The sequence below is a fragment of the Protopterus annectens genome, chromosome 15.part0, assembly GCF_019279795.1.
Source record: "Protopterus annectens isolate FY-2018-M chromosome 15.part0, PAN1.0, whole genome shotgun sequence".
NCBI classification, from domain to species: domain Eukaryota; kingdom Metazoa; phylum Chordata; order Ceratodontiformes; family Protopteridae; genus Protopterus; species Protopterus annectens.
In genome coordinates, this window is record NC_056749.1 from 543,794,122 (window position 1) to 543,819,535 (window position 25,414).

A 25,414-nucleotide genomic window follows, 5' to 3' on the forward strand; every position below is an offset into this window, starting at 1 on the left:
AGGGGTTAGGTGGCTGGCTAGAGATTGGATGGCTTCGGTAAAGAAGGTATTAAACGCATTAGCAGTTTGGTTGGGAGTTTCATGATTAGCACCAGTTGGGGTTGGTGTACTGCAGTGACCGGGGTGTAACAGACTACTGATACTTGCCCAGAATTTCTGGGGGTTGTTTAGGTTAGTTTGCTGCATTTTACAGTAAAAGTTTTTTTTGTCTGAAAGTATAGCTTTTTTGTCATATTTCTCATTTGTCTTAATGTTTGTTGATCTGTTAAGTTTTTTGTAATTCTCCACCTAGTCCAGGCTTTATTTCTGAGTAACATTTTTTTCCTGGTGTCTTTAGAGAGCCATGGGGCTGGTTTAGACCTAGTTCTGATAGTACGTTTTGGTGCATGTTGGTCAAGGATATTTAAGAAGGTAGAGTTAAAGTGTATAACAGCCTCTTCAAGTGCGAGGATTTTTAGGGGAGACCAATCACAAGAGCTAAGTTCAGTTTGGAATAACCTTTGGTTAAACTGTTTATTTGACCGTATAGTCCTATATGATGATTGGTGTGGGATATCAATCTTTTGCCTGATTATATAGGTCAAGGAGTGGTCATTTACATCGTCAGAGAGGACACCTACTTTGTAAGTTTGATGGTGGTTATTAATAAGGATCCAATCCAAGGTGCTTTCTTTTTTGGTTGGTTTGTTAATTCTAGTTGGGGAGGTGATGGTCTGTGAGAAACCATGAAGGTTGATATGAGAAGTAGGGTGGTCAGTAGCAAAGCATTTCTAGTCAATATTGAAGTCACCAAGGATTATAGTTTCTTGTGGGAAGGTTGATGCTGCCCAATTAAGTATGTCTTCAAGTGTAGATATATTGTTCCCAGGAGGTAGGTAGATGCAAAAGATGTACATGGATTTACTAGAATTAAGGTGTACTTTAGAAATAAGAACTTCTGCATTACTGTCTTTAGGTGTGTTATAAGGTAATGAGGTGACTTGTAATCCATCCTTGAAAATAATTGCTACTCCTCCTTCCTTTCTCTTTAAACGGTCTAGTCGCAGTATATTGTAGCCTAATGGGAGGATTTCATTATCCTGGGTTGCTGGTTTTAGCCATGTCTCTGTCAAACATAGAATGTCAAAAGAGTGTACATCCAAGACAGCGTGTAGATGTGGAACTTTGTTATTAACACTCTGAATGTTGAGGTGTGCTATCAGGAGTGCATTATGGTGTTTGTTTGGGGTATGTAGGATAGAGGGTTTAGTGTTGAGAGATTCAGTAGAAAGGATATTAGCTGGGCCTGGATTAGGATGGATGTCTCCATCTTGTAAGGAATGCTTTTTTAGTCTAAGCAAAATATAATGTAAGTTACCAAGTTGATACTGAGCTTTTTAGGTATTAGGCTATTGTATTTAATGTGTGCCAGTCTGTGGTACTTTGCTAGTAGGTATGTAGGTGTGGATAAGATGTTTATATTATTATGGGTGGGGGTGTGACTATGTGTGGTTGTTTGTTTGTTGGGGTATTGAAAATGAAAATAAGTTGGGTGTTCAAAGGAGGTTAGGACATAGGCTGAGGTTAAGATGGATAAAAGTATGGTGCCGAGTAGTAGTTTAGTTAGTGTAGGGGTAGTAGTGGTAGGCATGAGTACTATAATTACGGAACAAATATAAGCAAGGTATGAAAGGTGTGTAGAAGTAAGAGGTTAATGTGGAAGTAAAAGAGCTATAGGAGGGGGCAAGTGATAGGTTGTGTGCTGAGTGGGTGTAGTTAATTATCTCAGGTAGAGGGAGCGTCTTATTTGCTGGAAAGTGGAGGAGGGTGTGGTCTAGTATTATAAGTCTAGGATGCCTGGGGGTGGGTGGAATTTGGGGGTAGGGGAGCGAAGTGAGCCTGCAGGGCGAACGGAGCGGGCAGAAACAAGAGCAGGAGGAGAGGTTGAGATAGAAACAATCAGCAGAGCACTGACTGTTGAAGGTAAGTATTGTTAAGAGAAAGAGTAGAGATGGTAGAGGTAGAGCTAGAAAAATTATGTGGAACAAAGGGGTACAACTAGGAGGAGAAAATCTAAACAGGCAAGAGTATTAGCAAGCTTTCCACCTCAGCAGTGTAGGTGAAATAGACTGTGAGCCAAAGGGATAGACCTATGGGAAGTAAGATTGGGGATGGGTGCCACCTGGTGGGCATAAAAAACAGATGTTTAAATAAGTTTAGAGTCTGGCCTAAGATACTTGCAGAATGTCTAAAGATCACAGCCAAAGCCATCTGTTTTTTCCAGACTCCATGCTCATTAACCGAAGCTCTTCGTGTTTCACTGTTGCAGTCATTACATTTGGGTTATCTGCCTGCAGGCAGCCCTCAGCCGGCCTGAATACCAGAGTCTTGAATTCCTGCCTCAGATGCTGTCTCTTCTTCCATGTCATCAGCGGTATAAAACATGCAGCTGACGCCATTACATCAGTCTTTCTTGCCGTGCAGTGCCTGAAGCAGAAGCAGTCGCAAGTGCCGGTCGGCCGACTCCTGAAATTTTCGTTTTCGAGTTTCAGAACCGAAGTCTTCGAATAAAGCTAAGTACCCTGCTGGGTATCCTTTTTCCTGCTCTTAACCAATGTCAGTAAAAGTTAACAATTGTTTTACCTGTGGAAAGCAAACACCTTATAAAGATTTTCATTTGTACTGCATTCCTTGATTAGGCTCAGACCATGACGTCCCTCACTGTTGGTTTTGTGCCTTATTCAACCCCTGAACTATTCGTTGTCTGTCTATTTTCGCAGGCAAGTATTTTGTTACTTGGTTTAACTACCAAGAAATGGCTTTGGTAAGCCATTCGACTACCAGTATTATGAAAAAATGTAAGGATAAAGACAGAGACAGACCGCATAGGTCCAAAACTGCAGATGACGCTTTCGTTAAGCTAGTCGCCAGTTCGCCGGTACTCAGTGAGGTGCTTTCGCAGCCCCTGATACCAGCTACTTCAGATTTGCAGGCCTCTACTGAGACCTATTTGGAGTCTGGTATGCCGCAAGATGCTTCTTTGACTATGGAACCTACAGATGTCTCTACCTTGGATGGGTCCGGAGCCGCTGTGCAGGCACTGGCTTCTGAGGGTGCATTCAGGCCTACAGATTTGCATTTTAAACTGATGCCATCTTCTTCATCATCCAGGCCTAAAACTCGACCCACGCCTAGAAAACCAACGTCCAAACCGCATGGTCAGACCCATATGCCTAAAAACCAAATGTTCAGAATAGCTGAAGACCTTATTACTTTAGATAGGGGAAGCCAGCCTTCCCCCCTCTAAGAGACCAAGAACTGATTTTCCTTTTGCTTCTTCAGATCAGGATTCTGAAATCTCTGTTTCTTCTGATTACCAGGATTTGCTCTTATCTACCTATGAGGATTCTGATGCAGAGGATTCCGTTCCCTCTGCTTCCCCTCCAGAAGATTTTTCTTTTGGTGAAACCTTGCATATTCTTAGGGAGCATTTCCGCTGAGAAAGCCAGTAATGAGAAGTTGTTCAATCTCGCCGTTCATTCATCACTGATGGGTTCGGAGCCAATCCTCTGCTCCGACATGGCCGACTAGCAAGCTCAAAGTTCTCCAGTAGCTTGAGATCCCACCCCCCATCCCATAATGCATTGCTGGAATTACCTCAGATCTAATTTGCCACATCACTGATCTCTTGGTTTCCAGCTTGGCTCGAGACTTTATTGGGAGTTTTTCAACTTTCAGCAAGTTATATTTTTTCTTTTTTTATATACCCTTGTTCTATTCTTAGTAACAGATATACTAGATAGTAGTTTTTTCTGTGTTTATACCCCTTCCTCAGTATTATCTATCTTGCCTTCGGCCTTTTGGCCTTAGGCTTAGTGATTAGTCAGTGATCCCTTTTGGGACTATGGTTTTTGGAATCTCTAATTACTGTTTGTAATTATTTAGTTGCTAGTGCCCCTTTTGGGCTGTGTGTGTGTTTGTGTGAGTTACTTAGTTTAAAACAGCTCATTGTTAAACAGTGTGCTTGAGTTGTGTAATTTCTGAAGATAAGGACAAGCATCCAAAGTCTGGGTTTAAAAAATGCCCAGACTGCGGACAGAAAATGTCAGTCACAGATGCCCGTGTGCAGTGTGTTTACTGCTAGGATGAGGTATATCTGCAAGAATCTTGTAGCATTTGTCATTCCTTTTCCACAAGAGTGTTAGCTGAAAGGAAGAGGAAATTGATTGATAGGGGTATCATTAAACACCCATTTTCGGAGGCTTTGTCTGACCTGGATGGAGCCAGTAAATCATCTAAATCTTCTAAGTCTTCCACTGATTCTAGATCCAAAACAGGAAAGAGGTCAGAGTGTGATGACTTCGGCTCCACTGCCCTTGGAGTTGACAGTCTGCTCTTTTCGGAACCGGGACATGGCTTTGGAACTGGTGGCTGAAAAAAACCTCCGTCCATATTGCTCCAATCGGCTCCATCTGTCCACTCTTCCAGGTCCTCTGTCAGTCTGTCTGATCTGGATATGGACCGGCTGGTTCAGAAACTCTTATAGGCACCAGGCCTAGTTATATTGCTATCGGCTCAGACACAACCGTCGGAGCCGAAGACCACTACCTTTGAATTGTCTGCTCCTCCTCTGAGCCATATCGGTCCTTCAGAGCTGGAGGAGGCCGACCTGATGATTGTGGATCCCTTGGAGCCGTCACCTGCTCCAGTGTTGTCGGCTCCATCTGCTTGGACGTTCTCGGTGCAGACCGGGGACTCTAGGAGCCGACACTCTCCGGTCGGGTCTGGGGAGGATAGCCGCATCGACTTGTCGATGCTGACCCTTCCTTTCGGGGCCTTGGCTCGGGTGGGCTCGGCTCCTACCTTGGACTCGGAGCCCTCAGCTTCGTTGCGGGAGGAGATTGCGCCTCCATCGGAGCCATTGACTCCTCATCGGAGCCAAGGTGCATTCGATGCCATGAGATGAGTGTTGTCTCCCAAGACTTCCTCATCTTAAGGTCTGGCCTCTTCTTCCCCTTAAGTGCCTGTGTCTGTTTCTGTTTCCTGCGGTCCTCTCAAGCGTAGAGACCCAGAGCCTCAGGTAGCCCCACAGGGTGCTCCCTGTTCTTCTGAGACCTCACCAGAAGTCCCCCCTGAAGAGGTTCCCAGGAAGAGATTATGCAAGAGGAGGCATTTGGACTCCCCCCCCAGGAGTCTATCACATCGGACATTGACCTGGATGAATCAGAAGGGTCCCGCAGATCCCCCTCTGAGGACATCTCCTTTGCAGAGATTCTTGAAATCCTTAGGCAGAAGGGTGATTGGCAGTCCAAGAGCCCTACTGAGGACGAGTCGGATGTTCTTCATTCCACATTGCTGCAGTCCTAACTATTGGGTAGTCCGCTGTCCAGTCGGCCCGAATACCAAAGTATATGGCTGACGTCGGTCAGGGCGCATTAGACTGACGTCAGTACGTCAGGGTACTAATGCGCATGACCGACGTCATATCAGTCTTTTGCCGCATGGTCCGATGCAGAAGCAATTTTGCGAGTGCAGGTTGGCGTTCTGAAAGTTTCTGAAGTCAGAGTTTCAGACCAAATCAAAGTTGGCTAAGTACCCCGTTGGGGAATATTTTGGTTTTTTCTTGCCTCAGTATTTAACGGATGTCAGAAAAAGTGAATAACTGTATTTCTTGTGGGAAACAGATACCTCATAGGGATTACCATACTTTGTGTATACCTTGTTTAGGGCCTGAGCACGGCGTTGTTGGATGCCGCTCTTGTGCTAGATTTAACAAACGCACTATTAAGAGAAGGTTAGACTGTGCCAGGTTAGTTTTGGGAAGCGTTGTAATTATAAAATGCCGTCGGATGCTCCGGCGCCGCTTCGCCAAAAGCGCAAGGACAAAGCAGCAAAGCATAGAGTGGAAGAACCGACAGTCCCGGACGTCGGTTCTTTAGAAGGCTCAGTGGAGCCGGAGGTTCTGCCAGGAGTTTCTTTGGAGTCTCAGGGAGAGACTTTACTGTTACAGGATGTATCCTCTCAGGAAGTAGGCCAGGCTGAGGGGGCTTCTAAGGTGGCTGTTCTTCCCTCTCTTCCTAAGGTGGTTAGAGCCTCCCCTTCTGTTTCCAAGGCTTCTTTGAGAGGCAGGCCAAGTTTAGCTTCGGTGGGGGTTTCTCCTAGTGCTTCAGGGTCTTTGCCTAAGAAACATATGCTTAAAATGGCAGAGGATTTGATTACTATGATTAGAGGTTCTATGCCCCCTCCTGATAAGAGGTCTAGGGTGGAACCTGAGTTTGAGAGTTTTGAGCAATGTTCGGAGGCTTCTGAGTCTTCGGCTGAAGACTTGCAGGAGTATCCTCCTTATTCTGATTCTGATGTGGATGATTCTACTCCTTCAGCTTCTCCTCCTGAGGATTTTTCATTTTCAGAGACTCTGCATTCCATGAGGGAGCATTTTAAATGGGAAGGTCAAGATTTCTCTGATTCCAGGAAGAGGCTTAGGAAATTCTTGTTTTTACCCCAGCATAGGCCTTTAGCTATACCTCCTGTTCTGAATGTGGTGGAAGATGTTTTTGCAGAGGCTTCCCTGAATCCTGATTCTTTGCCTCCTGCCCCAGTTAAACCGGATAGGTACTATAGGGTGCCTGAAGCTCATAAGTATCTTTTTAAGAGTCCTAGGGCAGACCCGGAAACTGTCTCTCAGGGGCCTAAAGGTGTGAAGGCCTCTGTTGTTAAAAATCCTGTCCCTCGGGCTTTGGATAGATGGGGAAAGAAAGTGTATACTTCTTCCACTTTAGCCATGAGGGCGTTGAATTGTCAGTTTCACATGTTAAAATATCAGAATTATCTCCTTTCACAATTGAAATCTAAGGTGGATGCTCTGGCGGAAGGTATTGAGTGTAAAGAGTTGCAGGATTTAGTTCATGTGTCTGAACAGGTGGGTAAACATTCCTTGCAGTGTGGTTTTGATGCTGTGCAGGCCTCCTCGAGGGTGGCTGCCACTGGTTCTGTTCTTCGTAGGCACGCCTGGTTGAGAGATCAGAATTTAGCTGAGCATGTTAAAACAAGGATTTTGGATGCTCCTTTACAGTCTGATGTGTTGTTTGGTTCGCCTGTGGAAGCAGTTTTAAAGAAAATGGAGGACAAGGCTAAGTCTATGCAAACTGTTAAGGATTTTTTGCAGGTGCAGCCTCCGAAGTTTAGTAGAAATTGGCCTACTAAGGGATGGACTTATCCTGCTTATGATTCCCAGTCTAGGGGTAGGTCTAGACGTGGTAGGGGCAGAGCTCAAGGTTCTTTTAGGCCTAGGACAGGGAGTTCCCCTGCTCAGACTTCTGGTGAGGGCAGGGGTCAGTCCTTTCGTAAGCAGACCCAATGACCTGCCTTTTCAGCTGCCAGTTCATTCTCGCCTGGCAGCGCCTTTGGGAGGACGGCTGTCTCTTTTCAAAGAAAATTGGGATTTAATTACCCAAGACAGATGGGTTCTGGATATCATTCACCACGGTTACAGGTTTTATTTCCATACCTTGCCTCCTTTCAAAGGCATGCCAGACATTCCTCCTCTACAAAGAACAGAGGCTCACAAGCAAATTTCTCTGTTGCTCCAAATAGGGGCCATTCAGCCAGTTCCTGTGCCAGAAAGGGGCCTAGGATTTTATTCTCGCCTGTTCCTAGTACCGAAGAAGGGGAACACGTGGAGACCAATTTTGGATTTATCTATCCTCAACACTTATCTGGACATTCCCAAGTTCAAAATGTTGACGTTACAACAGCTTTTACCTCTGCTGGGCAAAGATCACTGGATGGTAACTTTAGATCTCAAGGAAGCTTACCTTCATGTGCCTATAAGACTAAGTTGCAGGAAGTATCTGCATTTTCGAGCTGGAAATTCTCATTATCAGTTCTCTGCATTGCCCTTTGGCTTATCTACTGCGCCCAGAGTATTCACAAAGGTTCTGGCTCCAGTGATAGCTTACTTCAGGCTAAAAGGAATTCAAATCTATCCTTACTTGGACGACTGCCTGATTCTGGCTCAAGAAAAGGAAGACCTTCTACAGCATTTGGAATATGTCATAGCAGTGCTAAGATGCCTAGGGTATTCTGTGAACGAAATAAAGTCCAGTCTAGTACCCTCTCAAGACATGTGCTTTCTGGGTGTGAGACTGAATACAGCAGCCCAGATGGCCTTTTTAACCCCGGACAAACAAAAGAATCTTTCCAGTTACTTCCATCAACTATCTCTTCAGTCCGGGCTGACTGCAAGGACAGTCCTTCAAGCCTTAGGGTTCATGGCATCTTGTATTCTGGTGCTTCCCAATGCCAAACTGCATATGAGGAAGCTGCAATGGTATCTCAGAAATGTATGGACACAGCACTGCCAGGATTTGGACACTGTCATTCAAATAATACCTTGCATTCAAAAGGAATTTTTGTGGTGGGCTCAGGAATGTCACCTAAACAAGGGACTCTCTGTGACCCGGCCAGAGGCGAGTCAGATTCTAACGACAGATGCCTCGGACATTGCTTGGGGAGCTCATCTAAATGGAAAGTGGATACAAGACAAGTGGCCTGCCAGACTACAGCATCTACATATCAACATGAAAGAGATGTTAGCAGTCCAGTTTGCATTAATGGCTTTCAAGGAGTTACTTCTTCCAGTGCAGGTGTTGATTCTAACAGACAACACAACTGTCATGTGGTACATCAACAAACAAGGGGGAACACATTCTTACCCATTGTGCAGGCAAGCAATGATTTTATGGGAGACTGCGCTCAGCTTGCAACTAACTCTTCAGGCAAGGTTTCTGCCGGGAGCACAGAACTCCTTAGCAGATGTGTTAAGCAGACAAATCATGGATCCCCACGAGTGGAAACTGGATCTTCATGTATTTCAAAATTGACAGTGTCATGGGGAACTCCAGACATAGATCTGTTCGCTTCTCCACTAAACCACCAGCTGCCAAAGTTTTGCACAAAGAGGTTTCATCACACAGCTTGGAAAGTGGATGCTCTTTCTTTCAGTTGGAAAAATCTTCATGTGTATGCTTTTCCACCTCTGCCTCTTCTCCCAAAGGTGCTTCTAAAGGTCAGACAAGACAAGCCAAGGATGATTTTAATAGCTCCAGATTGGCCTCGGCAGCACTGGTACCCATTACTGAGGAGTCTGGTAAGGAAGCCTCCATGGCCTTTACCCTTGATTCCACACCTGTTGTCTCAGAGGGACGGTCACCTGCTCAATGTCAAGCTTCACTCTCTTCATCTAACAGCCTGGCATATTCTGTTTTGAAAGACAGCAGGTCTCAACTTCCTCAACAAGTTTTAAATGTGATTATGGAAGCCAGAAGACCTAGTACAAGGAAAGTGTACGCAGAAAAATGGAAGAGATTTTTATTTTGGAGTGCAGCAAACAATTTGGAGATTTCTGAGCCTAATTTGAGTGTGGCTCTTCAATATCTTACTGAGTTATTGGACAAAGGTTTGTCTTTCTCTTCCATTAAGATTCATGCTGCAGCAATTTCAGCTCACTATGATTGTGACCCACCATTGTTTTCGCATCCTTTGTTCAAGCAATTTCTTAGAGGGGCAAAGAATATAAGACCCCCACGTAGAGCTTCTACTCCTGCTTGGGATCTCAATTTTGTGTTGGAGAAACTTACTCTACAACCTTTTGAGCCTGTGGCTACTGCTGAATTGAAATACTTGTCATGGAAGACTGCTTTTTTGTTGGCCATTACTTCTGCAAGAAGGGTTTCTGAGTTGCAGGCCCTTATGGCGGTAGAGCCTTTTTTGATTTTTCATAAGGATAGGGTATCTTTACGTACTAATCCTTCCTTTATGCCTAAGGTGGTTTCTAGTGTGGCTTTAAACCAAACTATTCATTTGCCTACTTTTTATGCAGATCCCCAAAATAAAGGGGAAACGATTTTGCACACTTTAGATGTACACAGGCAATTGCGTTATTATTTGAGCAGGACTAAGGATTTTAGGCAGTCTCAGCAGTTGTTTGTTTCTTTTGCTTTGAGTTCGCAGGGCAAGCCTGTGTCAAAACAAACTATTTCTCGGTGGATTGGGTTTTGCATTGCATTTTGTTATTCCCATCATGGAAAGGAGATTCCAGCTGGGATTAGGCCTCATTCCACTAGGGCTACTGCCACTTCAACAGCATTTCTAAGGGGGTTGGCAACTAAGGATATTTTGGAGGCAGCTACTTGGAGTTCAGTGCATACTTTCTCTAAGCATTATCACCTTCCTCTCTACTCTAAGTCTAGGGCTGGTTTTGCCACAGCTATTTTGCAAGGCATGTTGTCAGTTCCTGCTTCCTTATGATTTGCCAGCCTCCCTTACCTCTGCTTTGGGATTCTACCCAATAGTTAGGACTGCAGCAATGTGGAATGAAGAACATAGTACAGTTTTGTACCTACCATAAATGTAGATGTTCGAGGATCCACATTGCTGCAGTCCAATTTACCCTCCCTCCTTCCCCTCTGTGTTTAGGGGTGGTTGTGTAGGTGAGGTTATATTTGGGAAATTTTGTATATATTGTACATATTTTTGGTGCAGGTATGTTTGGAGTTTTTGGTTTTGGCCTTATCTTTTCAGGGTCTTCTGACATCTGGGGCAAGAAAAGACTGAGGATATGACGTCGGTCATGCGCATTAGTACCCTGACGTACTGACGTCAGTCTAATGCGCCCTGACCGACGTCAGCCATATACTTTGGTATTCGGGCCGACTGGACAGCGGACTACCCAATAGTTAGGACTGCAGCAATGTGGATCCTCGAACATCTACATTTATGGTAGGTACAAAACTGTACTTTCTCCTGAAGGCATTTGGGTCTCAACCTTCCACCTCTTGGGTATCTCCGCCCTACGATGAGCTTATGGATCTGGTCTCTCGCAGGGCGTGGGAGTCTCCAGAATCTATGGAACCTGTTCCTAGGAGGCCTAATAAGTTTATTTCAGCCCCTGTGGATAAGTCCTTTTTGACCAAGGGAGTCCCTGTTGAAGCCATGGTGGTGGCGGAAGCCACCAAAAAGGAAATGTCTGAGACTTCCTCATCTATCCATCCTCCTAACAGAGAATCTAGGATCATGGATAGATATGGGAAACGCATGTTCAGTTCAGCGACTTTCTCACTTAGATCACTGAACTACTTGACACATTTTACCAGACTACAGAGAGATCTCTTTAATGAGTTGGGAGATACTCTTCAAGGTACTGTAGCTTCGAGTGTACCTGATAGGGTTGCCACTCGGCTCTCTACCCTCAATTTGATAGTCAACTCGTCCATGTGTCTCGTATCATACGCAGCTGATGGTTCGAGTAGAGCTGCAGGTACAAGGAATCGCTATCCGTAGGCATGCCTGGATGCGACTCTGTTCCTTCCCGGAACCTTTCAAGTCTTCTTTTATTAATACCCCATTTGACGGCTCATCTTTGTTTGGGCCAAAGGTGAAGGAGACTTTGACCAGGTGTGAGCAAGAAGGAAAGACTCTGTCTGCCGTCGGAGTCCGTTTTTCCACTCCCACTCGACCCTTTCCTAAAGGTCAGAGGGGAGGAAAGATGTGGTTCTGGAAAGCCCAAGGAGCCTTTCAAGACGCAGAGGCAGAGGAGGGGGTTTTAATGTACGATGCCGCCCTCTCGACAGAGGGGGTCTGCAACAGCAGGGTGATGGACATCACTTCTCTGGTCAATCCTACCAGTGTTCCTGAAGGGAGGCCCGGCTGTCCTACTCTGGAGGCAGTCGGGGGTCATTTATCTGTGTACCCCAAAGCCTGGCAAAATATAACAAACGACAGTTGGGTACAAAGTATCATTTCCAGAGGGTACTTCATACCATTCTCCACCCAGCCTTTTCCCATAAAAAAAAATCCCGGACGTTCCACCCAGTCACATGGGACAAGCAGCAATAGAGGTAAGCCGATTGCTAGAAAAAGAGTCATCCAGCCAGTCCCAGCAGACCAGACAGAATTCGGAACTTACTCAAGGTTATTTTTGGTTCCAAAGAAAACAGGGGACTGGAGACCCATTTTGGATCTCAGCAGACTCAACCAATTTGTGAGAAAAGAGAAGTTCCGAATGGTCACGCTACAGTCCATACTCCCCATGTTGGGGAAGGACAATTGGATGTGCTCAATCGATCTCAAGGATGCGTACTACCACATAAAGATGGCCAGACCATCCAGAGATCACCTGTGTTTCTGGCTGGGAGCCAATCATTATCATTTCCGAGCTCTGCCCTTTGATCTCACTACAGCCCCCAGAGTGTTCACCAAGTGCATGGCAGAAGTCACAGCTCACCTGAGACGTCTGGGATTCCAGGTATTTCCGTATCCAGATGATTGGCTTCTTACCTCCACCACCAGGCATCAACTTCAAGTGAGAGAGGCTACTCTGACACTCTGCGATCAGCTAGGCATTACAGTCAACTTCGAAAAGTCTGCCTTGTTGCCATCACAGCATATCGTTTTTATAGGGACAGAACTAGACACGTCAACCACCACTCTCCGCCTTCCGCCAGAAAGAATTTCTATTCTTTGTCAACACATCATGTCTCTAATATCAAAGAACAGAGCACCAGCAGCAGAGGTATTGAATGTTCTAGGATTGATGCCCTCAGCTATTCCAGCAATCCCGTTAGCAAGGATGCATATGAGAATCCTTCAATGGCTTCTATTCACGCAATGGTCTTACCAAGAACTTCCAATGAGTCACATAATCTTGATAAATTCCTGCAAGAAGGATCTTCAGTGGTGGTTGATGTCTCTTCATGTCACAATAGGATGTCCTTTCATGCTTCCCCCTCCAGTTGCCACTGTGACCACAGACGCTTCCCTGATTGGGTGGGGGTGGGGGGGGGGCTATTTCAGGGAAAGACTGCCCAAGGCACATGGACAGATCAAAAATCGCATCTGCGTATCAGTGTCCTGAAGATGAGAGCAGTACTTCTAGTGTTGCATTACTTTCAGGACTCTCTTCCTCTAGGGACAATTGCAATACAGACAGACAGCATGTCAGTGGTTTGGTATCTGAACAAACAAGGCAGGACCAAGTCTTATCCCCTTTGCCCAGAAGCTCTCAGAGTATGGCAGTGGGCACTGTCATCCCAGCACTTTCTGTTGGCAATGCACATCCCGGGCAAGTCCAGTGTAATAGCAGACAGACTGAGCAGAGCAATCTTGTTGCCCCACGGATGGTCCCTCAAACAAGAGATTGTGGACTGAATTTTCCGCAAGTGGGGCCAGCCTTCCTGCAATCTCTTCACCAGCCACATCAACAACAAATGCAGAAGCTATTTTGCCCTAATTCCCATGCCAGGTCATTCCCCGAGGGATGCTCTTGTCCACGATTGGCCTCCGGGTCTCTTCTATGCATTTCCACCAATTCCCCTAATATCCAAATTCTTAACAGAAAGCAAAGTCGCTGGGAGGGACAATCATCCTCATAGCCCCTCATTGACCTCGGCAGATTTGGTTCCCATTTCTTTACCATCATATTCTGGAATATCCATGGATCCTGGTCCCAGTTCCGAACTTGCTAACACATCCATCAGGGGATCTTCACTTGTCATTGCAGACACTGAAGCTAACCCTTTGGCTGTTCCAATTTCCCGCATAACCAGGCTCTATAATCTTTCCCATGACACTAGCCAGATTTTGTTGGCTTCCCACAAACCTTCCACCAGAAAATTGTATCGTAGTAAGTGGAAGAGATTTTCCATTTGGGGTTCTTTCCACAACATTGACTCTTATCAAGCCCCATTGTCTTCTATCTTACAGTTCTTGACAGAAATCTTCAACAAAGGAGCAGTGGCAGCTACAGTACGAGTACAATTAGCTGCTGTATCTAATTTCCATCTAGGAATTGATGGTTTGAATATTATGGCTCACCAATTGTCTAAGGCTTTTCTAAAAGGTTCCTTTCACATAAGGCCTCCAGTGAAGACACCTTATTCCCCCTGAAATTTGAATTTTATGTTCTCATATCATTCTTCCTCCCTTTGAGCCTGCATTATCTTGTGAACTAAAATTCTTGTCATGGAAAACTGTCTTCTTAGTAGCCATCACTTCAGCCCGTAGTGTGTCGAGTTCCAAGCCCTTTCCATCAAGCCCCCTTACATGGTCTTCCATACTGACAGAGTATCTCTCAGGACTAATCCATCCTTTCTGCCCAAAGTATATTCTGAGGTTAACATTAATCAAGTCATTGAGTTGTCCGTTTTCTTCCCTAATCATACCAACAAATTGGAATATATGTTGCATAAACTCGATTTTATTTGGACAGAACCAAAGACATTAGGAAATCAGATCAGCTCTTTGTGTCCTTTTCTGAGACTAGGAAAGGTAAACCAGTTGCTAAAACAACCCTGTCTAAGTGGCTGTCTGATTGCATCACCTATACATATGCTTGTCATAATATGCCCTTGTCTAGTAAGATAAAGGCTCATTCAACCAGAGCAGTTTCTACCTCATCAGCCTTTCAAGCCAAATTGCCTTTGGATAACATCTGTGCAGCAGCCACTTGGTCTAAACCTCACACTTTTATAACTCCGGGTCTCTTCTATGCATTTCCACCAATTCCCCTAATATCCAAATTCTTAACAGAAAGCAAAGTCGCTGGGAGGGACAATCATCCTCATAGCCCCTCATTGACCTCGGCAGATTTGGTTCCCATTTCTTTACCATCATATTCTGGAATATCCATGGATCCTGGTCCCAGTTCCGGACTTGCTAACACATCCGTCAGGGGATCTTCACCCGTCATTGCAGACACTGAAGCTAACCCTTTGGCTGTTCCAATTTCCCGCATAACCAGGCTCTATAATCTTTCCCATGACACTAGCCAGATTTTGTTGGCTTCCCACAAACCTTCCACCAGAAAATTGTATCGTAGTAAGTGGAAGAGATTTTCCATTTGGGCTTCTTTCCACAACATTGACTCTTATCAAGCCCCATTGTCTTCTGTCTTACAGTTCTTGACAGAAATCTTCAACAAAGGAGAAGTGGCAGCTACAGTACGAGTACAATTAGCTGCTGTATCTAATTTCCATCTAGGAATTGATGGTTTGAATATTATGGCTCACCAATTGTCTAAGGCTTTTCTAAAAGGTTCCTTTCACATAAGGCCTCCAGTGAAGACACCTTATTCCCCCTGGAATTTGAATTTTATGTTCTCATATCATTCTTCCTCCCTTTGAGCCTGCATTATCTTGTGAACTAAAATTCTTGTCATGGAAAACTGTCTTCTTAGTAGCCATCACTTCAGCCCGTAGTGTGTCAAGAGTTCCAAGCCCTTTCCATCAAGCCCCCTTACATGGTCTTCCATACTGACAGAGTATCTCTCAGGACTAATCCATCCTTTCTGCCCAAAGTATATTCTGAGGTTAACATTAATCAAGTCATTGAGTTGCCCGTTTTCTTCCCTAATCATACCAACAAATTGGAATATATGTTGCATAAACTCGATGATTTTATTTGGTCAGAACCAAAGACATTAGGAAATCAGATCAGCTCTTTGTGTCCTTTTCTGAGACTAGGAAAGGTAAACCAGTTGCTAAAACAACCCTGTCTAAGTGGCTGTCTGATTGCATCACCTATACATATGCTTGTCATAATATGCCCTTGTCTAGTAAGATAAAGGCTCATTCAACCAGAGCAGTTTCTACCTCATCAGCCTTTCAAGCCAAATTGCCTTTGGATAACATCTGTGCAGCAGCCACTTGGTCTAAACCTCACACTTTTATAACTCATTACAAAGTGGATAAGGCCTCCAGGGACAGGGCTTCATTTGGTTCTACGGTTCTGAAGAGTGTACTTATGTGAGCCACCCAAGATCAGGGTGCTAGGGATGCTACCCATCAGTGATGAATGAACAGCGAGATTGAACAACTTCACATAAAGAAGTTATGTACTCACCATAACGTTTCATGTGAGTTGTTCCATCTCGCCTTCATTCTCATGTCCATCCCTCCTTCCCCCTCCTGGCTGGCAGTTGACATGGAGGCTGTCTTCATCCTGGCTTTTCAATGTGTCTTCATTCCTAGGCAGAATAATTATTGTACTATTATATGGTATGCAGCAAACAAGATCTGAGGTAATTCCAGCAGTGCATTATGGGATAAGGGGTGGGGTCTCGAGCTACTGGAGAACTTTGAGTTTGCTAGTTGGCTGTGTCAGAGCCGAGGATCTGCTCCGAACCCATCAGTGATGAATGAAGGTGAGATGGAACAATTCACATGGAACGTTATGGTGAGTACATAACTTCTTTTTACTCTGACTCCAAAAAGAGGCTTAGGGAATTCTTACCCTTCCCTCAACACAGGCCTTTAGCTATACCTCCTGTTCTGGACATTGTAGATGATGCCTTCCTGGAATCTAGCTTGTGCCCAGACACAACCTCCAGCTCCCAGAAAACTTGACAGGTATTACAGAGTACCTGACTCTCACATTCCTCTTCAAGAATCCTACTGCGGATCCAGAGACCATTTCCCAAGGACCAAAGGGCATTAAGGCTACTGCTGCCAAAAATCCTACCCCCTCTGATAGAGATTCTAGGGCCTTGGACAGATGGGGTAAGAAGATGTACACTTCTGCTACTTTGGCCGTTAGGGCCTTAAATTGCCAGTTTCATATGTTACAGTATCAGCAGCATATTATGAGACTACTTAAATTATGTTGATTCCCGACTGTGCTGGACATAAAGAATTACAGGATTTAATGCATTCTGCTGAACAAGTTGGTAAACATACTTTGCAGTGTGGTTTTGACTCTTTAGAAGCATCTTGCAGGGCTGCTGTCACTGGGTCTGTACTTAGAAGGCATGCTTGGCTTAAGGAGCAAAACTTGCCAGATGTCTTCGTGTTTCACTGTTGCAGTCATTACATTTGGGTAATTTGCTGGCAGGTTGCCCTCAGTCGGCCTGAATTCCAAAGTCTTGGGTCCTGCGTCGGTTGCTGTATTCTCTTCCATGACGTCAGGTCGTTAGGGGTATAAAACATGCAGCCGACGCCATTTTCTTTAGTCTTTCTTGCCGCACGGTGCCCGAAGCAGAAGCACTTTGCAAGTGCCGGTCGGCCAACTACTGAAATATTCGAGTTTGAGTTTCAGAACCGACGTCTTCACTAAAGCTAAGTACCCCGTGGGGGAAAATTTTTTCTTGCTTTTTACCAATGACAGACAAAAGAAGCCAAAGATGATATTAATTGCCCCAGACTGGCCCTGCCAATACTGGTACCCAATCCTAAGGAACTTGTCTCAATACCCAGCTTGGACCTTGCCTCAAAAACCACAACTACTGTCCCAGCAAAACAATCAGATCCTGCACAATCAACTACAGACTGAACCTGGCAGCATGGCTAATCCTGTAATCATACAAACGACGCCTCTCAGTAAAGCTGTGATGGATGTAATTTTGGAAGCCAGAAGGCCTAGTACTAGAAAATCTTATGCTGACAAATGGAAGAGATTCTGTGCTTGGAATCAAGCACAAGGAACTGATACAGCAGAACCACACATTCCTCAGATATTACAATACTTAACTGAGATGCTTGACAAGGGCCTATCTTTCTGATCAATCAAAATCCATGCCTCTGCCATTTAAGCTCATTACAATACAGAGCCACCAATCTTTTCTCATCCTTTACTAAAGCAGTATCTTAGACTTTACTAAAGCAGTATCTTAGAGGAGTCAAAAATTTAAGGCCTCCTAGAAGATCACCATTATCTGCATGGGACCTCAATTATGTGTTGGAAAACCTCACCCTGCCTCCATTTGAACCAGCTGCTACCGCTGATATAAAGTTCTTATCATGGAAGACAGCTGTGCTACTAGCAATTACTTCAACAAGAAGAGTTTCAGAGCTACAGGCCCTCTTGGCTGTAGAGCCTTTTATCATATTTTACCCAGACAGGGTGTCTCTGAGGACAAATCCTACTTTTATGCCTAAGGTTGTTTCCAGTGTGGCTCTTAACCAAACAATTCATCTGCCAACTTTTTATCCAAATCCGCAGAACAAAGGGGAGAGAATTCTGCATTCCTTGGACGTACACAGACAGCTAAGATTCTAATTGAGCAGGACTGAAGCTCTAAGAAAAACTGAGCAATTACTAGTGTCATATGCTGCAAGATCAGAAGAAAAGGCCATTTCAAAGCAGACCATTTCAAAGTGGATAAGCCATTGCATCCGTTTCTGCTACTTACACCATGGCAAACCTGTGCCCAAGGACATTAGGTCTTGCTCCACCAGGGCTGCAGCTACTTCAGCAGCCTTTCTGAGTACCACCAACCAATGACATTCTAGAGGCTGCTACTTGGAGTTCTGTTCACACCTTTACAAAGCGTTATCATTTGCCTCTTTACTCTAAGTCCAGGGCAGGCTTTGACACTGCAGTGCTGCAGGGCCTTATAGCCTCACCTAATGCTGTTTAGCTGCAGCCTCCCATCCATAGCTTTGGCATTCTACCCAAATATAATGACTGCAACAGTGAAACATGAAGAACATAGTACAGTTGTGTACACTTACCATAAATGTAGTTGTTTGAGTGTATTCACTGTTGCAGTCCAGGTTACCCTCCAGCCATCCCCCTGTCATTCCATAGTTTATCTTTCCTTCTCTATCTTCTACAACCTATGTGGTGCGTTTGCTTGTAGATGAAGGTAAAGTTTATATTGATGCATGTATATATGCAAATATATATACTAGTGCTACCTTTTTGGGGGCACCTGACATCGGGGGCAAGAAAAACTAAAGAAAATGGTGTCGGCTGCATGTTTTATACCCCTGACAACCTGACGTCATAGAAGAAATGACAGCAACCGACGCAGGACCCAAGACTTTGGAATTCAGGCCGACTGAGGGCAACCTGCCAGCAGATTACCCAAATGTAATAACTGCAACAGTAAATACACTCGAACATCTACATTTATGGTAAGTGTACACAACTGTACTATCATGTTAAAGCTAAATTACTGGATACTCCCTTAAACCAAGATCGCCTGTTTGGCAACAAAGCAGAAGACGTCCTCAAAAAGATGGAGGAAAATGCTAAATCTATGCAAACTATTAAAGATTTCCTGCAAGTACAGCCTCCCAGATTTAGTAGGCATTCGCCTTTAAAGAATTGGTCCTTTCCAGTCTCTTCCAGGCCTTCTCAGTCCAAACCCAGGAACAGCAGGCCACCTAGGTTACAGTCTCAGGCTACACACAGGCCTAGGCAGTGGGGGGCTCCCCCTTCCAAAACAGGAAGTGGTAAGACAACCTCCTACGGAAAAATGTCACAATGACTTAACCTTAACTCTTCCAAGCTCTGCTCAACTGCCTGCTCCCTTAGGAGGAAAGCTCACACTGCATACAAAAAACTGGGAACTCATTACCCAGGACAAATGGGTTTTAAATATAGTTTTCCAAGAATACAGATTCCACTTCCATACCTTACCATCCCCAAACGGTTGGCCAGACCTACCCCCAAATCAGTGGGCAGAGGCTCAACAGCAGGTTCTCTCTCTTCTAAGTATCAGGGCTATTCAACCTGTCCCAGCAGAAGAAAGGGGACAAGGTTTTTATTCAAGACTTGTCCTGGTACCCAGAAAAGATGGCTCTTGGCATCCTATCCTGGACCTCTCTATTCTAAACACCTTTTTGGTAATCTCAAAATTCTAACACTTCCAACAGCTGTTTCCTATGCTAGGCAAAGATGCCTGGTTGGCAACCTTAGACTTAAAGGAAGCTTACCTGCACATTCCAGTAAGGGACTCTTGCAGGAAATACCTATGCTTCAGGGCAGGCGCCATGCACTATCAGTTCTCTGCACTTCCCTTTGGCTTATCTACTGCACCCAGGGTGTTCACAAAGTGTCTATCTCCAGCCAGAGAAATATTCAAATATACCCATACCTGGACGATTGTCTGATTCAGGCAGAAAGCCAGGACATGCTATTAAATCATCTGGCATTTGTAAAGAAACTTCTAACGTCGCTGGGGTACACCAAAAACGAAAAGAAATCTCATCTAATATCCTGTCAGTAGATTGTATTCCTGGGAGCAAGCTTGAACACAACTTCCCAGATGGCTTACCTCATGCCAGAGAAACAAGTTTATTTGACAACCTACTTCAAATTACTGACCACAAAGACCCAGCTGTCTGCAAGGAAAATTTTGCAAGCCCTCAGGTTCATGGCCTCTTGCATTCTACTAATTCCATATGCAAGACTGCATATGAGGAAACTACAATGGTATCTAAAAAGCCTATGGTGTCAACATTCTCAGGACCTGGAATCAGTGATTCTTATCATTCCTTGTATAAATACAGAGTTCCTTTGGTGGGCAGAGGCCTGCCACCACAAAAAGGGGCTCCTTTTCAATCTACCCCCCCCTGCCGCCCAAACCCTAACAACAGCTCATCAGACTATGTATGGGGGGCTCACTTGGCAGGGCAGTGCATTCAGGGCAAATGGTACCCGAGTCAGATGCACCTGCATATCAACCAAAAATAAATTTTAGCTGTACAGAATTCTCTGACAGCCTTCAAAGACCACATCCTTCCAAGACAGTTATTGGTAAAGACAGACAACACTATAGTTATGTGGTACCTAAACAAGCAGGGGGGAACCCACTCGAACCCTCTCTGCAGACTAGCCATGACTCTGTGGAACACAGCCTTGAGCTACCAAGTGCACCTGCAAGCTCAATTCCTGCCAGGCAAGCTAAATTCACTGGCAGACGACCTAAGCAGAAATCTCATGGACCCACATGAATGGAAACTGGAACCAAAAATATTCAACCTCTTGAGGATAGACCGATTTGCCTCCCCCCAGAACTACCAGTTGGAGAAATTCTGCACAAGGACTCCCCACAGTCAAGCTTGGAAAGTGGATGCTCTGTCCTTTACCTGGGAAAGTCTCTCTGTTTATGCCTTTCCCCCTCTACCTCTCCTCTCGAAGGTTCTGCTAAAGATCAAACAGGACAAACCAAGGGCAAAACTTATTACACCAGACTGGCCCCACCAGCACTGGTACCCCCTCCTGCGCAGCATGATATGGCTGGATCCATGGCACCTACCTCAAGACACCTTCCCTGCTGTCCCAGCAGGCGGGCCAGATTCTGCACCCTCAGCTTCAAACCCTGAACCTTGCAGCCTGGCTAATTCCTTGACCTCTCCAATAGCATCCCCCAGTAAGCAGATGCTGGATGTCATTCTGGAAGCAAGGAGACCTAGTACTAGAAAATCCTATGCTGAAAAGTGGAAAAGATACTGTTCCTGGAGCCAGACCCAGGGTATGGGCACTACGGTGCCAAGCTTACCTCATATTTTTCAGTACTTAACAGAAATGCTCCACAAGGGCTTATCCTTCTCGTCAATTAAACTTCATGCCTCTGCAATTTCAGCACATTATAATACTGAACCACCCCTCTTCTCTCACCCCCTGTTAAAGCAATTCCTCAGAGGGGCTAAAAATGTAAGACCCCCCCCCCCCCAGGCAAGCCCCTACTCCAGCCTGGGACCTTAACTTTGTATTTGAAAAGCTCACTCTACCTCCATTTGAACCAGCTGCAACTGCAGAGTTGAAATTCTGTCTTGGAAAACAGCCTTCCTTCAAGCCATCACTTCAGCAAGAAGAGTGTTGGAATTACAGGCCCTCATGGCAGTGGAGCCCTTCATTATCTTCCATGTAGACAGGGTTTCCCTCAGGACCAATCCTTCCTTTATGCCCATGGTTGTGTCTAGTGTGGCCCTAAATCAGTCCATTCATTTGCCTATCTTTTTCCTGAATCTGCAAAACAAAGGAGAACAAATTCTGCACTCTTTGGACGTGCACAGACAACTTAGATTTTATTTGGACAGGACTAAGCTTCTCAGAAAATCTGAACAGCTGCTTAGTTGGCTTTGCTGCAGGGGCAGAGGGGAAGGCCATTTCAAAGCAAACCATTTCTAAATGGATAGCCCATTGCATTAATTTCTGCTATAAGCACAATGGAAAACCTATCCCACAGGGGATAAGATCACATTCCACCAGGGCTGCATCTACCTCTACAGCCTTTCTCAGATGGGTCCCTACCAGGGACATCCTAGAAACTGCTACCTGGAGCACTGTACATACCTTCACCAAGCATTACCACTTGCCTATTTTTTTCTAAATCCAGAGCTGGTTTTGCCACTGCAGTTTTGCAGGGCTTAATAGCTGGCCCTAATGCTCTCTAACTTCCTCCTCCCTTTCTTAGCTTTGGGAATCAACCCAAATGTAATGACTGCAAAAGTGAAACACTAAGAATATAGTACAGTTGTGTACACTTACCATAAATGTAGATGTTAGAGTATATTCACTGTTGCAGTCCTGGTTACCCTCCCTCCAGCCCCCTGACTTCTCTTGGCTCTACCTTTGCTTTTTGCTTTAAGCTTTCTGGTGTATTTGCTTTTTGATGGAGGTGTAACATAATATATAATTGCTTTCCTTTGTGAGGGCACCTGACATCTGGGGCAAGAAAAACTGATGTAATGGTGTCAGCTGCATGTTTTATACCCCTGACGACCTGACGTCATGGAAGAAGACACAGCATCTGATGCAGGAATCCAAGTCTCTGGTATCCAGGCCGGCTGAGGGCTACCTGCAGGGAGATGACCCAAATGTAATGACTGCAACAGTGAATACACTTGAACATCTACATTTACGGTAAGTGTACACAACTGTACTTTCTTTATAAGAACAACCAGTTCCTTCTCTGTGGAAAATTTTCACGTATCATAACCACTGCACAGCGGAGGTAACTGGAACTTATCTAATTACCGTCCAATTGCCATTCTATCCCCTTATCTAAAATGCTTGAAAAATGTATACATTCCCAAGTAATGCACTGTCTCCTAAGTAATAAATTGCTAATTGCTAACCGACACCCAGCACGGATTCTGCCTTATGGCAGCACTACCACATCCCTTATTAGCTTTACCAACACAGTAAACCAACATCGAAACAATGATAACCTAGTATTCAGTGAATTCCTTGATCTTTTCAAGGCCTTCGATACTGTCTGCCATCCCAGACTCCTTTCTGCTCTCTCTGATCTTGATCTCAGCCACTCCACACTAGTGTGGTTTCAAGACTAGCTAACCAACCACCAACAGTCAGTAAAATGGCAAAACTCCTTATGTCCTCTCCTACCCTGTCACCCTAGGGTGGTTCCCAAGGATCCATTCTTGGACCCCTTCTTTTCAACATATTCACCAACCAACTCCACAAAGCTACCTGACACGCCACTCTAGTCCAGTACACAGATGACTCCTCTCTAATCTACTCCACCCCATCACTCCCTCAACAACAGGAATTGACACAGGAGTCCTTTACCACTGTTGAATCCTGGTTAGTCAGTTCTCATCTAATACTTAACCCAAATAAAACACAGCTAATGATATTCTATCCCACTAGAGCCTTAGACCCCATACCACCATTCACAATATTCTCATCTAATAGCACCCCTGTCATACCTGTCCGACAAACCAAACTTGTAGGGGTTATCATAGATCACAACATGAAGTTCGATATGCACATTGCACAGATAAAGAACGTCCGTAAAAAAACTCGGAACCCTATATATGCAGAAAGTACCTCACCAGTGACATTAAAGCCATGATTGCAAAAACCCACCTACTATCCACACTCTTCTGTGCCTCCCCCATACTCATCAACCTAAACAAAGCAGACTTTAACAAACGAAACACCTGTTACAATAAAATAGTTAGGTTTGCTACTGGCTCTCTCTTCAGGACACACCACTGCATAGCGATCAAGCAACTATCCTGGCTAGAATTACCCAACCTGCTCACATATAACCAGCTTACAATAGCCCACCAAATTCTGTATTATCCCGATAGAGTTCCTGATCTTCAAGCTTTCCTTAATATCTGCTCTAACAAACACCTATTATGATCCACCAGTAAAGCACTGGCTGACATAGGCATAAAGCAACAATAGCTCTGGGGGCAACTTGTTTTCCATTTCTGTTGCAAAAGCATGGAATACCATCCCCATAGATATTAGGACCACTGAAAACAAAAATAATTTAAAAAAACTCCTCCAGTTCCATTTTCGTAGTTCATGGTCATGTAAGTGTTCTCACCTTGGGAGTGCTTCACTTAATTAGATCATATCATACTTTAACCTTCTATGAAAGCTTGCAACACCTCCTTTCACTTAATCAATGTGTGTTTACTGTACTAGTCACTGATGAGTGTAAACAAATGACTGAACAAAATGACCTTTCAAATATATTGTTTATTGTAACACACTGTGCTCCTTCTAGTATAGCTACGTTTTGCTCCTTTCTTGGCCGTGAAACTGTACCTTGTTAACTTTTTGAGACTGTACTGTACTTTATTAACATGTGTATTGTATTTACTGTATTTGCTGTACTAATTTTCATGGAGCTTTTCTCCCTGGACCTCTGCCGAAAATGGGATCCATGCCTAGTCAGACTTTCCCGGTAAACAAATATAAAATAAATAAAAATAATAAATAAATATATATTGTTTATGTTGAGTTACTCCTACTCAGCTGTATTTTAAGTCATTCAGGTACATTGTGTTAAGCACTGTAAAAGCTTCACAAGTATATGGGATTGGAAGTGGTGGGGGTGGTGCTATATGCCTCATACATAAAAGAAGAAGTGTTTTGTAAAGGCTTTAGTGTAGTTGTAGAAATTGGAGTTGTTAAATGAAAACATTTTTCTTACTACTATTTTTTTTTTCAAGGTAACGCTCGTTTTGGCTTGACGTTGAATGCTTCTGTTCCATCTGTGCCAGAAGAAGGGAAAAAAAATGTCTCTTTTGTGAACAAAGAGTTGCAGGAGGAAGACCATGTGTATCCCTATCTGAACATTGACAGTGCTGAACTTAAGGCAAGGGCTTTTTATTTTTCAATGTAGCTGCATCCGTTTGAAGAATTCCTGATATTTGTCTGTTTTTTTACTTGTGTAATGCATTAAGGCCTCCTAATATACAATAAAGTTTTTAATTGATATGTTTGGTTACTGGTTAAGTAACTGTTCTTCATGGATCCTTTTAAGCCAAGACCCCCTACCACAACTTAAGGGTAAATATAGTGTAGAGTGGGAGGTTAGCATAATGGTTAAGGTCTTTACCTTACAAACATAAGGTCCTAGTTTTGATTCTCAGATAGGATAAATGACTAGGCTTAAAATGTCCCACAAAGGCAGTTAGCCTAATCCTAACCTATGAACCTATATGAGCACTTTAGATTAGCTAATCAGTCGGCATGTTTTTTGAGATATGGAAAGGAACAAGAATACCTAGAGATAATCCATGCAGACTACTCAGAGATAGTAACCAGAGTCGGGATAAAATCATGGACCTCAGAGAGAGAGAGAGAGAGAGCTTAACACTGTGCCACTGTGTGCTGCCCATAACCAGTGAGATAGTGTGCTAAGTGTTTTAATGACAAAAGTTTA

General features: G+C 44.3%; 1 protein-coding gene across 3 annotated transcripts in view; it reads left to right on the top strand.

Moving 5' to 3' along the window:
* Positions 1-25,414, top strand: part of LOC122789915 — a 931,531-nt gene that overhangs the window by 262,513 nt on the left and 643,604 nt on the right. For all 3 annotated transcript variants that reach the window (XM_044057371.1, XM_044057370.1, XM_044057372.1), the window contains exon 4: positions 24,699-24,844. In XM_044057371.1, the coding sequence (XP_043913306.1) occupies positions 24,699-24,844 (146 nt within the window). The remainder of the gene's footprint in view (positions 1-24,698; positions 24,845-25,414) is intronic.